This window comes from Lissotriton helveticus, chromosome 7, assembly GCF_964261635.1.
Source record: "Lissotriton helveticus chromosome 7, aLisHel1.1, whole genome shotgun sequence".
NCBI lineage: Eukaryota > Metazoa > Chordata > Amphibia > Caudata > Salamandridae > Lissotriton > Lissotriton helveticus.
The window spans coordinates 1410512054-1410527009 of record NC_136068.1 but is presented as its reverse complement, the minus strand read 5'-3'; the positions used below and the strand labels follow the sequence as shown (position 1 = coordinate 1410527009).

General features: G+C 47.6%; 1 protein-coding gene across 2 annotated transcripts in view; it reads left to right on the top strand.

Moving 5' to 3' along the window:
• The window catches only part of ELAC2 (elaC ribonuclease Z 2), a 397407-nt gene that overhangs the window by 341998 nt on the left and 40453 nt on the right, over positions 1-14956 (top strand). For both annotated transcript variants that reach the window (XM_078654722.1, XM_078654723.1), the window contains one exon: positions 7045-7123. In XM_078654722.1, the coding sequence (XP_078510848.1) occupies positions 7045-7123 (79 nt within the window). The remainder of the gene's footprint in view (positions 1-7044; positions 7124-14956) is intronic.

Below are 14956 nucleotides of genomic sequence, written 5' to 3'. Positions count from 1 at the left end.
AGTGAGCTAAAGAACGGTGATGGATTAAACCCAGATCAGTTGACTGGGGGTGAGTGTTTGTATTGTCAACGCTCTGTCCATCACCACCTTTGCTTTTTCTTTGTTCACCCTAAGTTGGCAGGTTATGCTCAGACGTGAGTCCCTTGCTCATTTTGCCACTGGAGTCAAGCAAGCCCGGCTGAAGACAGCTGTAATGCCAGAAACCGGTTCTGGGAAGCTTGATTCCGGTCCAGGGAAGACATGGCTTGGCAGTTCGGGCTGGACTGTTCCCATGAGGCACAGGGTCAGACTGATTTGCATATGGCCATGTCTGAACTGGGGTGGCAGAGTGAGCTAAAGAAAGGTGATGGATTAAACCCAGATCAGTTGACTGGGGGTGAGTGTTTGTATTGTCAACGCTCCGTCCATCACCACCTTCGGTTTTTCTTTGTTCGCCCTAAGTTGGCAGGGTATGCTCAGACGTGAGTCCCTTGCTCACTTTGCCACTGGAGTCAAGCAAGCCCGGCTGAAGACGGCTGTAATGCCAGAAACCGGTCCTGGGAAGCTGGATTCCGGTCCAGGGAAGACATGGCTTGGCAGTTCGGGCTGGACTGTTCTCATGAGGCACAGGGTCAGAATGATTTTCATATGGCCATGTCTGAACTGGGGTGGCGGAGTGAGCTAAAGAACGGTGATGGATTAAACCCAGATCAGTTGACTGGGGGTGAGTGTTTGTATTGTCAACACTCCGTCCATCACCACCTTTGGTTTTTCTTTGTTCGCCCTAAGTTGGCAGGGTATGCTCAGACGTGAGTCCCTTGCTCACTTTGCCACTGAAGTCAAGCAAGCCCGGCTGAAGACGGCTGTAATGCCAGAAACCGGTCCTGGGAAGCTTGATACCGGTCCAGGGAACACATGGCTTGGCAGTTCGGGCTGGACTGTTCCCATGAGGCACAGGGTCAGGCTGATTTGCATATGGCCATGTCTGAACTGGGGTGGCGGAGTGAGCTAAAGAACGGTGATGGATTAAACCCAGATCAGTTGACTGGGGGTGAGTGTTTGTATTGTCAACACTCCGTCCATCACCACCTTTGGTTTTTCTTTGTTCGCCCTAAGTTGGCAGGGTATGCTCAGACGTGAGTCCCTTGCTCACTTTGCCACTGAAGTCAAGCAAGCCCGGCTGAAGACGGCTGTAATGCCAGAAACCGGTCCTGGGAAGCTTGATTCCGGTCCAGGGAACACATGGCTTGGCAGTTCGGGCTGGACTGTTCCCATGAGGCACAGGGTCAGGCTGATTTGCATATGGCCATGTCTGAACTGGGGTGGCGGAGTAAGCTAAAGAACGGTGATGGATTAAACATAGATCAGTTGACTGGGGGTGAGTGTTTTTATTGTCAACGCTCCGTCCATCACCACCTTTGGTTTTTCTAACTTCTATTAGTGGCACTTCTACACTAGTCACAGTAAATCTGCGCACACCGTCGCGCAGCATTTAATTTCACGAGTTCACAAATGCCAAACTCGCCCCTGCGCTCCCCACACATCAGGAACTACCATGGACACACATATTCCCCATGCATTCCTTTGGGAGGGCAGGCCAATCTCATCACACACACTCAGATTGCGCACGCACTTTACCCTGGGACACAGTGGTAAAGTGCGCAGAAGCCCAAAACAACTAACATCAGGTCCCATTTAAAAGCAAGTTTAGGGGTGAACCTGCCAAAAGAGCCAAGTCCAACACCGGGTAACTTCTTAAAGGCTCTGTTACTTATCCTGATGTCAGAATCCTTTGCAAGCTCCCTGGGTTCAGTGAGCTTTGATTCTATCAGGTGTTGGAGCAACTTGGTAAAACAACTGCTAAGCACGTGCACTCTCAAAATTACATGTATGGTCCAGCAAAGTCACTCACTTTGCTGCCCTTCACCCACCATTCAGTGCCTCACTGGAGTTATCCACTCGGACTGATAAGACAGTTTGTGACTGTCCCTGAAACTAAATCCATACAACTCTAGGTTGAAACCAAACTTGGTGATCAGGGCTGCCTTCTTAGGGGTGCGGGTCTCATTTGGTCAGTCACCACTAAGTCCAAAAGGGTATCCCTCCCAACATCTAGCATGTGCTTGCGTAAACTATTCCCCCAGTCTGTGTCTTGGACTCTATGCATACTCACGCAGGGCTGCCTCATATGCTGCAAATCACTTATCAATATCATCCCTCTCTACATAGCTTGTCCTCAGGACCTTGGGAATATGGACCCTTTTACCTCTTCAAGGCACATCTGTGTCGCTGCTACCATCTCTCTGAATTGACTGTATGTCCCTCCTGACCTTTGAGCCCAATTCTTTCTGATTCACATCATGACCCAACAAGACCTTTTCCCCTCTACAAGGCCAACCTTTTCTCCTCCAGGGTCCTGGTGTTGTGTGCTTCGTCCATGGCCATTTTTCTCTCTTCCATGGCTTAAGTGGTACGTTGTAGCCTCTGCGCTCTTTCAGCCCTTCTTTTCTCCAACTCCCCGGGTGTTGGTTGTGAAAGGGCACCCTGCTGCTTGCTCTGGATCCAGCAGGGGATTTGTCTCCTGTGGACCCTCCTCTTTCCTCTGGTTCTAGGGCCATGGTCAGGAGATTCTCTCCTTCCTCCATGATTTTATCATCCTCCACATCACCCTATTCCTGCGCTGTACACTGCAGCCGTTGGGTGTCCTCCCAGTCTTGGAGGGCTATCTGGTACTCCAGTTTCTAGGAGCCTTTTGCTAGCTGAAGCTTGCCTTGCACAACTCTTTCAGCTCTGTCACAGTGTAGCCTTCAGTGTTGCTTAGGGTTGTTTTTGCAAACGAAAAAAGGAAATGAGGCAGATACTGAATTTGATAAAAGGGATAAAATGGGCAATTTAAAAATGGAGAATTTTTATAAAAATCACCTTTGGTGTCAGATTATCACAAGGGATTTTTAGTTTTACACAGATCACTTAGTAGCACTGCACAAACACAAGTACTGAATCAATTTAGTTTATTAGTTAAGAGGAGTGAGAGCCCCACTCAAATAATAAGTCTTTGTCGGGGTGAACCACAAAAGTCACTATAAGTTGTGCTTAATTTGGAGGCAGTTTTAAAGTTTTTATGCAGCACTCAAGCACTTGAACAGTAATAATGTGGTAAACAACACCAGAAAAATTCCAAACTAATTTAGAAAAATAGAGTACATTTTAATAAACAAAACAACACCAAAACTCCATCCAATAGGTAGAAATGGAGTTATGATTTTACAAATCACCACGTGCTTTTATCTGGCTGCGCTGGGCCAGGTCAAAGTCATCAGTTCAGGTCAACTGTGATAGAACAGGAGTCGGATACGGGGACCAGGTTCATTCTGTTGGAGAATTTAACTTCCTCACACAGTCCAGTTCCACACAAGGTTCTTCAGCTGGAGCTACTCAGTGGCAGGAGTCACAAGATCGTTAGTGCAAAGGCCATGGCTGTCGTTGGAGCTTCATGCTGGTTCGAGATGCGGGCAGTCGCTGAGAGACAAAATCTATGTATTTTCTCAGGGAGACCAGTTCTTGCAGCTTTGTTGTATGAGGAGTACACTCTGGCACCAGCAAAGGCTCCGGGAGCTGTTGAGCCCCTCCTGGGGATCAGGACTCACTTCAGCAGCAGGGCTCCGGTAGGTTCAGTTGGTGCTGGTTAGTGGGGCAGTTGCAGGGAAGGACTCTGGAAGCTTGTTAGGTTCCTGTTGCTCAAACCGAAGGTCAGCCATTTGACCCTTAGATTCACTTCTAGGGATCCTGGGTGCAATGGAACAACCAGAATATGGGCTGCCCTGCTGCTGAGTATGGACAACTGAACCTGCTTGCACAGTTCCTGGAATGCTCTGAGTTTGTGAGGGTGCGGTCTGGTGCCACTAATTTACCCAGTATCAGCCTGTTCATGAAGGTAACCTCTGTTTTTCTACCCCTAAACTGTTCTGGTCAGGTTCTGCCCCTTCCCCTGGGTTTGGGCCCAGACTGTCTAAGGTGACAAAGGGCAGGCTAGCCCAATTGTAAGCTCTGTTTATTAGCAACAGGGCAGGCGTCTTCAGAAGTCAAGAAGGGGATGGTCACATCCCTTAGAATACTCCTTTTGAAGAACAGGAAGAGCTGAGTACAACTCCCAGGTGATTCTGCACAGGAGAACACCCTTTCCCACACCCAAGTCCCTTTTTTTTCCTGTCTGGAAGGAATATACATTACACCACGGGAGAGCCTTTAATAGTCCTGTGACCCTGTACACTGACAGGCAGATTTGGTTTAGGTAGAAAAATTGCAGATGAAATTTCAGAATAGTAACTTAAAATCTGACTTTACCATTAAAGAGGATTCTTAATTACAATTCAGATGAGTTACATATTTCTGTATCTGCTCCTAAGCTGAAGTTATCACTAAGATGAATTGTTGTCTTCCCTTGTGGTGGTATTATACAGCATATTCATTAAGAATGGTTAGAGAAGACTAGCACTCTGAGAGACCTTTTCACGAAAAAAGTTGAACTCGATTGTAGTTAGAAACGTGTTCAGGTGTTTGAAATGGTAAAAAGGAATAGAAAAAGAAACTCCGGCAATACAGGTCTTTGTCCCGAGCAGAGATACTATTTACGTTTAAATACCATGCACCACGCCTTGTCGACTTCAAGGCCTACATAGGTGGGGGACTTTATTACTACTTTAAAGGAAGCTTCTGACCTTACACAAGGGTCCATTTTGACAGGTTGAAATGCAGTTTTTACATTCCCACAGTCAGACTTCAATGGTATACTAGAAGCCATGTTTGCACAGCCACTGTAGTGGGTGGCACAATAGGTGCTGCAGGGCACTAGTGTTGTTTAACTTCCAGGCTCTGGGTACCCATCTTTTACTAGGGACTTAAATGCATTTAAATATACCAAATGGGAGTGTTTCAATTAAGTCAGGTTAGAATGAGGAGTGAAGGTACTTTAGGGTTCCTTCTCGGACAGCAGGGCAGGTCTCTGGCAGCAGAGCAGTCCTCCTTCTGTAGTATCCAGAGATCAAGGAGAATGCTGAAAAGTGGGTCTTAGGGTCCTATATTCATACCTGGTGCATCCTTTAAAGTGATAGAAACTTCTGGAGTGTTAACCTTACAGTAGTGTCTGAACGTTCCAGCTTCACTGCCCTGGCCCCAGTGTGACTTGGGGCACAGCAGGTTAGAGTGAATCTTTTGAGAGTTTGCTGGGCCATTGCCTTTAAAGTGCAAGAGTGATAGATGACAGCTCTGTCCCCCCACCCCTTCAATCAGATTGGCCCATCCTTCCAACACCCAGACTCTCTATTGTGAAAATATTTGGTAGGGATACACAAAATCCAATTATACCTAGTCTTGTAACCCAGAATAAAGGTTGCAGGCACCAAATGGTTAGGACAAGAAAATGGCAACTTTCTAAAAGCGTCATTGTCAGAATTCGGACGTAAAATCTGACTTTACCACTAAAGAGGGTTTTAAATTACAATTCCTCAGACACCATACATGACATTACATTTAGTAAGTACTAATGTTTGTTTAGAAGCAGGTAGAAATAAGGTAACCCAATGTTATTCTTTGGCAGAGGTAGGCCTCACAGTAGTGAAAAACAAGTTTGGGAGTTTTTCATTACCAGGATAAGTAAAACTTAAAGGTACATGTCCAACTTTTTAAATACACTACACTCTGCCCTAGGGGCTGCTTAGGGCCTACCCTAGAATAACGTATCTGTATTAAAAGTGGAGATTTAACTAAGCCTGGGAAAATGGTTGATTTTGCCAGGGAAAATGGTTGATTTTGCCAGGTCAAATGGCAGTTTGAAACTGCACACACAGGTTGCAATGGCAGATCAGAGACCTGGTTAAAAGGCTATCTAAGTGGTTAGCAAAGTCAGTGCTGCACCCTACTAATAGCATTTGATTTGCAGGCCCTGCGTTTATGTATTATTACTTTCTAGGGACTTGCAAGAAAATTGAATATGCCAATTGGGTGCAAGCCAGTTGTGCTATGTTTACAGGAGTGAGCGCAAGCACTTTAGCACTAGTTAGCAGTGGTAAAGTGTGCAGAATTCTAGAGCCAACAAAAACAAATTCAGCAAAACGAGAGGAGTCTGAGGGCAAAAGGTTTGGGTGAAACCATATCCAGGATGTCAGATCTAACGTGGAGTAAAGTGCACAGAGTTGTAAAGTCAGCAAAAATATAGGGTTGAGCAAAAATTGAAAAATCTGCAGCAATGGCAGATTTCCAACAGACGTAGTCATCAAAGCACCCTTTAAAGCACCTGTTCCATGCTTTTTCCCAGTAATCGCAACCACACCAAAATCGGCATGTTCCAAAAATTTGTGGGTGTTTCCTTCCCTGTCCACCAACCACTTCCCTTAAATTGCAGCATATTTGACTTGACAAAATTTGACATTGATCAGTTCTGCTATTATCTCTTTATCCAAGGAAGAGCTGTTGTTGAGTAAAACTCATTGATCTCCATGGGTCTTCCAAATAGCGACTATCCAGCCTGAAAGAACTTCATATTCAACAGACTGTTGACCGATGAGGCATCCAGTACTATTTGAGCTATTACAGAGCAGTTCCTACCACCAATATAAGTTAGCAACGATTCTCATAACTATGTGGTGTTTTGGGTCACGCCGTATTCTGCCTCATTGAGCAGTAAGTGTTCTTCCACAGAGCAATCCATTCTCTTGTGCTGTAAATTGTGAACACTTTGAAATCTCATATTTGAAAACGAGTGACGGTAAACATGTCATTTGTTATTATTTTTGGTTACTTATTTCTTTCATTATACATTCTGTTGTGAATACTGTAATGTATTTTCTGGCAACAAAAACTGTGACTGCTATATCCGTAAAGATCCACCTTTGTGTCTTCTGTCACTGTTTAATTCCTTTTTTTTTTTTTAGTGGGAGAAAATAAAAATGTATCTGCCACCATTTCACATTTAGTCTAATTCAACAGATCGCCCACTTATGTAGTTTGGCAACATAATTGTAAACACTGTTTTTACTATTTATTCTAACATTATGTCTGTATTAACAGGAAAGAATGCCACTTTGCTAATTCATGAGGCAACACTAGAAGATGGGATGGAGGAAGAGGCCATTGAAAAAACCCACAGGTAAAGCCCACAAAATATGACATATTACAAGAATAGTAGGAAAAATCGAACTTGAAACCTCAGGCTCGCTCACAAATCCTTCTTCGGGCAGTGCTTAATTTGAGCTGCGGGTAGGGACCACCGGTGTTCATTTTTGGGTGGTGAGATGTATTTATTATTATCATAGTTGGACACAAGCAAAAGAGAGCAAGGCAGCGAAAGTGTGTGTGTGGGGGAAGGGGGGAGATAGAAACACAGAAAAACAATAGCAGTTGGAGAAAGCAGGGATGAAAAAGAATCTGCAAGAGTGAGATAAAGGGAGGGTGTATGGTAGCGGGCTTATGAGAAAAGCTTTGGGCACTATTTATTGCATTAAAAGTTGGGCACCCTCTTCAATGGTCACGTCTTCCATACTGCTTTAGACCAAATTCTGATTAAGCCAGGGTTTGCAGGAATCACAAGAATTCTACAGGCTCCACACGTAGAAACCGAGAGCAGGCACAGAAGGCCATGCCCTTACGGAGTGTGCACCCCTGGTTGCAAGTCATAAGCAAAACCCTTAAACTGCAACTCATAAATGAAATAAAACATTCTGTCAGACTACACAGGTGCTCTCTTACAATAGCAAGCTAGCTTTGGCATCTTATGCCTGTCTGCATGCCTGGTGTTTCCCTGTTGGCATGCTACTAATCTGAAAGAGACCCGTTAGTGATAGATTCCTTACCTTAGAATATCCCCAGGCATTAGACTGGATCCGGAAAGTTTTTTTGACAGCAGTACCCCTGTGCATCGGTAAGCGTCGTCGTACGGCTCCACGTGCGCCGCAGTCGCCGAGATGACTTTGCTGTAGCTATCCAGACGCGCGAACGTCAATACTTTCTTTTGCCACGCCGGCAAGTGCAGTTCCAGAGAGTGGTACCCCCAGACATTTTTTGACTGAATTTTTGGGGACTTTTGTCTCTGTTTTCAAGTAATATATCAATCTACATGTGCATAGGAACGCCCGGTTTTAAGTCCTGCGCGGCCTGTCCCCGCATGATGTCGGTGACGGACCCGCAGCGCGAGTCTCTACTGCCTGGGGCGCGACCATGACTCAGTCGTGCCCCCACTGCCGGGCCACGGCTCCGAAAACATTGCGGGAGTGGTCCCTAAAGTGGCTCGAGGCCCGGGAGTCGGTTCCGCACCGTTCACGTTCCCAGTCCAGAGGAAGGTCGAGGGACCGGGCGTGGAGCCATCACCATCACTTGAAGTCTTCACACTCTGAGTCAGGTAAGGTGAAGCATAAAAAGTCGATGAAGCATTGTCGCTCTTCGCCTTCCCCTAGCCGGTCGCGCAATGCTGCTAAGGGGACAGGTGGTGCTGTACCGGCGGAGCCTAGGCAGTTGCTGATGGCCTACCTGCCCTTTCCGGGTCAATCAGCGACTCCGGCCCAGCTGCAGGAGTTTTTGTAAGCCATGGCCCTTGTTTTTGGACTGTCCGGCACTGCCGGTGCACCAGTTCAGGCCTACGGTCCGTGAACACTGCGTGTCTCTTGGCCCGTTACTCCCCTTCTGTGTGATATACGGTTGTGCAAGTGCTGCCTCAGTGTCCGGTGGAGGCTCGGACAAATCTTTCCCAAGCTATTGCTGAGGGGAGAGACGCAGCCAAGTTCACCATCTGTTGTGGTCTTAACACTGCTGACTCGCTGGGCAGTGCTGACTCAATGACAGTACTGATGCCTTATTAAAAAAACAACTCTATCAGAAATGCATAGACAACCATACAATGCATCTGGTGCTATTTAATAGCTATTTATTCTAAAATGTATATATTATAAATCATTTGCAATTCAATCACATTAATACAAAAAATACTGTACAAACAATGGGGATGGACAGAAGGGAAAGTGCACAAAATTCACATGTATACGTTCAATCTCACCAATTCAGCCATTTCACAAACACACCTCACACATTCATCCTGCACAGCACTAAATCAAATGGGGGTTTAATACACCAGTTGAAAAAGCACTGGGTCTGCCAACATAGAATACTTAAATCATTAGTTGTTTTTAAATACACCTTCTCCAAGACTGTTAGACAATTAAATTCAATCACAATAAAAGCCCTTCAAAAGGTGCCCACAATGCAACTCAAAGTTCCCCCATACTGACAGAGACTCAGTATGCAACAAGTGCCTTTCCCCAGACCATAGGGAAGAAACCTGCCCGGCCTGCGCCCAGTTCCGGTCGGAAAAAACCATACGGATCCGACGGGCCGCTAGGCAAGAAATGCAACGACAGGCACCGGAACCCGACAACATCTTCGATGATGAACAGGACCTACAGGACGCTCCAGACTCTGACCTAGAGATCATCACAGTCGAGAACTACTCCAACTCCGACGAACTCCCGTCGGGACAAATCGTGAGTACACTGCCCCCGACACCTATTGACCCCTCACCAAAGGCTCCGGTCGAGGCATCGCCAACAGGCCTTAGCCAAGATCATAAAAGACTTTCGACAGCCCCGCCTTCAGGCTCTGCTACGAAACCGAAACCTTCAGACACCCCAGGGCCTAGTAACGTTGCCCAGAAGAAGGTTCCAGAGCCAAAAAAGGTCACCGACCCGAAGGACGTCGATCCAAAAAAGGCCGTACAGCCAAAGAGCGTCGAGCCGAAAGACTGTCGACCCCGCAAAGGCCGCTCAGCCAAAAGCCGTCGACCCCAAAAAATCGGTCGAGCTAAACAAGGGAGCGCAGCTGAAGAGCGCCGAACCAAGGAAGGTCGCCGTCTCGACCAAGCCTGCGGTTCCAAAAACAGTCGACCCGGCATCCAGTGCCGTATCGAAGCCGGACAAATCTGTCGACCAGAAAGTAACAACTCCATAAACACCGGTCGATCCGAAAAAGACCATCGATCCGGTGAAAGACTCTCACCCAAAAAAGCCTAAGGAGCTCCAACAACGTGTCGACCCGAAAGTTCCCGTCGACCCGAAACGAGTCGAGCCCAAATCAGGGCCCAAGCCGAAAAAATAAAGCAAAACACCAAAGGCCGTCGACAAACCTGCCTTTGTCAACCCAAAAAGGTCCATGCCTAAACCCAGGACTGTAGAGGAAGAACTATTCCACGCAGATCCATCCGAGGACCAAGCAAAAATTTACATTAACCCAGACACTGGTAAAGTTACCATCCTGCATAGGAAAAAGAGACCTTTGGACTTAGCACCTGATTCACCTATCCCACTCAAGAAAAAGGACTTTGTCACTACTCCCACTAGGCCCTCACTCCCTTTTCAACCTATTATGCCCTCCACACCACTTGCACCTACCTCACCTTCTAACCACGATGACGATGAGGGGGACACAGGGTATGAACCATGTGAGAAGTTGGCCTGATATATGATGCTCACTAGTTCTAGTGATCACCTTGTATCAGTCCAAACAACCCTTATGGTGATTGGTTGTAAGACAACCTTATAGACCAGCTATCCTAATGGTAGCATGGACAAAGCAGTCTTAGGCTAAACTCTTTTGGCATGTGAAGCCAGCTGTTTTACCACAATATAACCCCTTGAATACCAGATGAAAGGACACCACACAGGTTGTTATGAAAATAAACAGTATATTTATTAATAACAACACCTCTAAACTCTTTATGAGGTCCGAGGGCTAAGCACATGACAATCTCTTACGAAAAATACGACAAGTTGCACAAAATTACAATGGTGCCCTAGGGGCACGACAAACCATATACTAAGTAAGTGGAATGTGAAAGTCGATAAAAGGAATGGAGCTGTCCAGAGGCTGTAGGATCGATGGGACCACGCTACACTAACTCTAGGTAAGTAATAGGAGGCCCACGGAACGCGTCTGCAGAGTGTGAACTCACACGCGAGATGCGTAACAACGTCTATGGACAGTACAGTTCAAGTAAAAGGTGAGTACGGACAATCCTGACTAGGTAGGACTAAAATGACTGTGGAATCGGACACTAGGACAGTTAGACTACCCTTGAGCACCGAAATGCTCTTGTTACCTCACCCACGGACTGCGGGTGCATAGGTGCCAAAGTGTGTCGGGTTCTCGCGTTGAAGTCAATGGAGCCTGAAAGAAAAGATGCTGCAGGCGACCAGGAGGAAGATGTCCGGTGTGATCCAAGGGTGGATCGGTGAAGAAGTGGACCTGAAAGCAGAGGGGACAATGTTCAAAGTCACTAGCCAGTGACCGGTGTGGAACCAGGAAGGAACCAGGTGCTGTCGTCGCGATCAGGTGAAGAGTGGACGCTTGACTCTGCAGCCACGTGGACCAGGAGGTGTCTTCGACGACAAGGATGGAGGCATGAGCTGTCCCACGCAGGCTCTCGCTGTCGGCGGTGTCGGATCCGGAATTGGAGTCAACAGGCCTTGGCAAAGGCAACCCACGCGGTGAGTGGAAAAGACGTCTGGTGCGGATTAGGAGAGTCCGGGGTGCCCCTCTTTTGGAAGGGAGCAAGGGCCAGTCTGGAGCAACCAGACCAGCAGCAAAGATTCAAAGGTTCATCGTCTAGGATGCCACTAGCCAGCCGGCAAGTGACCAGACAACGCGTCGAGCAGCAAACAAGCAGAAGGGCCCCACGCAGATCTCGTGGAAGCTGGAGGGCTGATCTTCGGTGCAGGGGCTGCTCGGGGCTGGGGCTTCTCAATCCCCAAAGCACTTGGTTGAGTTTACCTCGGGAGTCGTGCTGGAAGCGAAGTGCAGGTTCGTTCAAGATGGCCGGTCCCACGTGTCTCGTCGCACCCACGGGTCTCAGCTTTGCTGCAGATGTAAGTTGAGGTCGGAGAGGTCTGGGAATCCGGGTCTCGTGGGGCTCTGAAGTCTGGATCCTCGAGGGAAGACGACAAAGTGAAGCCGCTGGACGCTTGATGGTGCCTGCAATTGCAGGGTGGACACTCCTTGTCCACAAGGGAGATTCTTCAGTCTTCTGTGGAGCAGAACGTCGAAGTCCGGAGTTTCTTCTTGTAGAATGGTTCAGGATAATCTAATTTGGAATGGGACCAGATCCTACCTTTCCTGCTAAAGGGGGCTGCACTACTGACTAGGTCCCTCCCCTGGGTGGGACCAGGAAGGGGGGTGGTTACACCCCCTATCCTTTGTCCGGTTTCCCGCCAGAGCTGGGGCTGGAGTGCCCCAGCAACTGGTTTGAACCGGTGTATGCACAGGGCACCTGGTGTGCCCCAGGCATGTCTCATTCCTTTCAGGCCTATCCTACCCAATACACAAAATCCTGTCTGGGGTGGTGCTAGCACCTCCCAGGGCAGGAAACCCTTTGTCCAAGCCGCCCTCGCTGGAAGGACTCCCAGCAGCAGGAGGTCAGACTTGTGTCTGTGGTGGCAGCATCCATTTTGTGATGCCAAGGCTCAAGTTAACTTTAACCGGGGTTCTCAGTTACATACATGTCGTGCCCCTCTAGGAGGGTGGAATGCTACCCCCGTCGCCAGAATTGGCGAGGGGGTAGTATTCCAATTCGTATGACACCTTACTCGACATGTTTTGATAATGTTATACCAGAGTTGGCATTTAACCGCGAGGTTGATAATGCACTTAAGAGTATATGGTATAGCGTTATCATGGAACAGCTATTAGGACTTGGTTCCGCAAGCTGCAAATGGGCTCAGCTCATGCCAGAGCACCATCTCACATAATTCCAAACACTCTGCCTTCAGGATTGATAAGGCCTTCCATAGGAGTGACTGATAGGAATATATGTGTCCATTTTAGGGTTAGATATAGGTATACTATATCTACAGCAAAGGGTGTTTACACCACCTTGCCCCAGCTGTCGTGCAGCCAGTTGTGTCAGTTTTAGATGGCCAGCCAAGGGTGGCATAATACATGCTTTAAGCCCTGGGTACACCTATGCCCTGGATACCTAAGGTACACTGTTACAGGGACTGATAAGGTGGCCCAATACCAATTGGTAAATGCACCTAAAGTACATGGTTGTCAATTTAGAGAGAGAACAGCTAGGCTGTGGGTCTGATTAGCAGGCCCACAGCCAGGTAAAGTCGTAAACCAGTGAAGCAAAAAGCAAAAATCTGGGGTGACCATAGGATTGCAGACCCCACTCTCCTACAAACCACAGCCCCTATATTACTTTCCTCAAGACCCAGATCAAGAGGAACCTTGGGAGGAGCCAACAGATCCTTATGATACACATCCTATCCCTGATGTGCCCACTTATCCTACTAAACCATCGCCCACCGATGACACAGTAGTATTTAACCAACTCATAGACAGGGCAGCGCAATTCCACAACGTGGACATGCACAGTGACCCTGTAGAAGAGGACTTCCTCTTTGACACTTTCACTACTCCAGAGAAGAGTGTCAAAACTATTCCAATGTTAAAGGGAGTTCTAAAACATGCCCCTGACATATTTAAAGACACAGCCAGGGCACGGGTAATCAATCCCAGAATAGAAAAAAAGTATAGACCGGCTCCTACAGACCCCACCTATATCAAAGGCCAGCTGCCACTAGACTCCCTAGTGGCTGCTAACGCACGAAAAAGAGCAAACTCTCAGACTACAGGGGAAGCACCTCCCCCTGATAAAGAGTCCAAAATCCTAGAGGCATCGGGCAAGAGGGTAGCGGCACAGGCATCCAACTCTTGGAGAATTGCTAACACACAGGCACTACTGGCTCGTTACGATAGGGCACATTACGATCAGCTCGAGAGCCTTATGCAACATTTGCCCGAGCCGTTTAAAGCACAAGCAAATGATCTTATTCAGGAGGGAAAATTCATCTCCAATGCCTCCATTAAATGTGCGCTGGACGCTGCAGACACCGCAGCTAGATCCATTAATACTAGTGTCCTTCTCCACAGACATGCATGGCTGCGGGTTTCAGGTTTTAAGAATGAGGTGCAGTCCACCATTCTCAACCAACCCGTCAACCCAGATTTTTTATTTGGTCTTGTGGTTGACACCATCTTGGACAAAATGAAAAAGGACACAGAAACAGCAAAAACCATGGGTGCACTGCACTTTTTGCAACATAGGGGCTCCTTTCGGCTCTCCTCATACAGAGCAAACACACGAGGAAATGCTTCACAAACATCTACCTCCTACAAGGGTAACACACAAGGTTCCTTCACAAAGAACACCAACAGAGGTGGTTACAGAGATGACAATCCTAAAGGAAGAGGGCGGGGAGGCAATAACACCAGAGCCTCCGCCACCACAAAACAGTGACTTCATTACGCTGCCTCCGGAACACTTAACACCAGTCGGAGGCAGACTACAACAGTTCCTACCTGTCTGGCACACAATCACCACAGACAGGTGGGTGAGAGAAATTATCCAGTCTGGTTATTGCCTCGAACTGACTTCTACGCCACCAAACATACCACCCAGACATCGTCCTATGTCCATAGAACACATCACCCTACTTCAACAAGAGGTGAAGAGCATGCTGGAAAAGGGGGCCATAGAGCCAGTCCCTTTCCACCAGCAAGGGACAGGAGTATACTCCCTATACTTCCTTATTCCCAAAAAGGACGGTTCCCTCAGACCAATACTGGACCTCAGGCCCCTAAATCAATACATACTGTCGGAGCACTTCCATATGATCACACTACAGCAAGTGCTCCCATTGCTACAACAGGTAGACTTCCTAGCAACACTGGACCTCAAGGATGCGTACTTCCACATACCCATCCATCCAGCCCACAGAAAATACCTCAGGTTCACAATAGAAAGGCAGCACTACCAATTCAAGGTCTTGCCCTTCGGGGTTACCACGGCTCCAAGAGTCTTTACAAAATGCTTAGCGACAGTAGCAGCGCATCCCAGGAGGCAACACGTCCATGTGTACCCCTATCTGGACGATTGGCT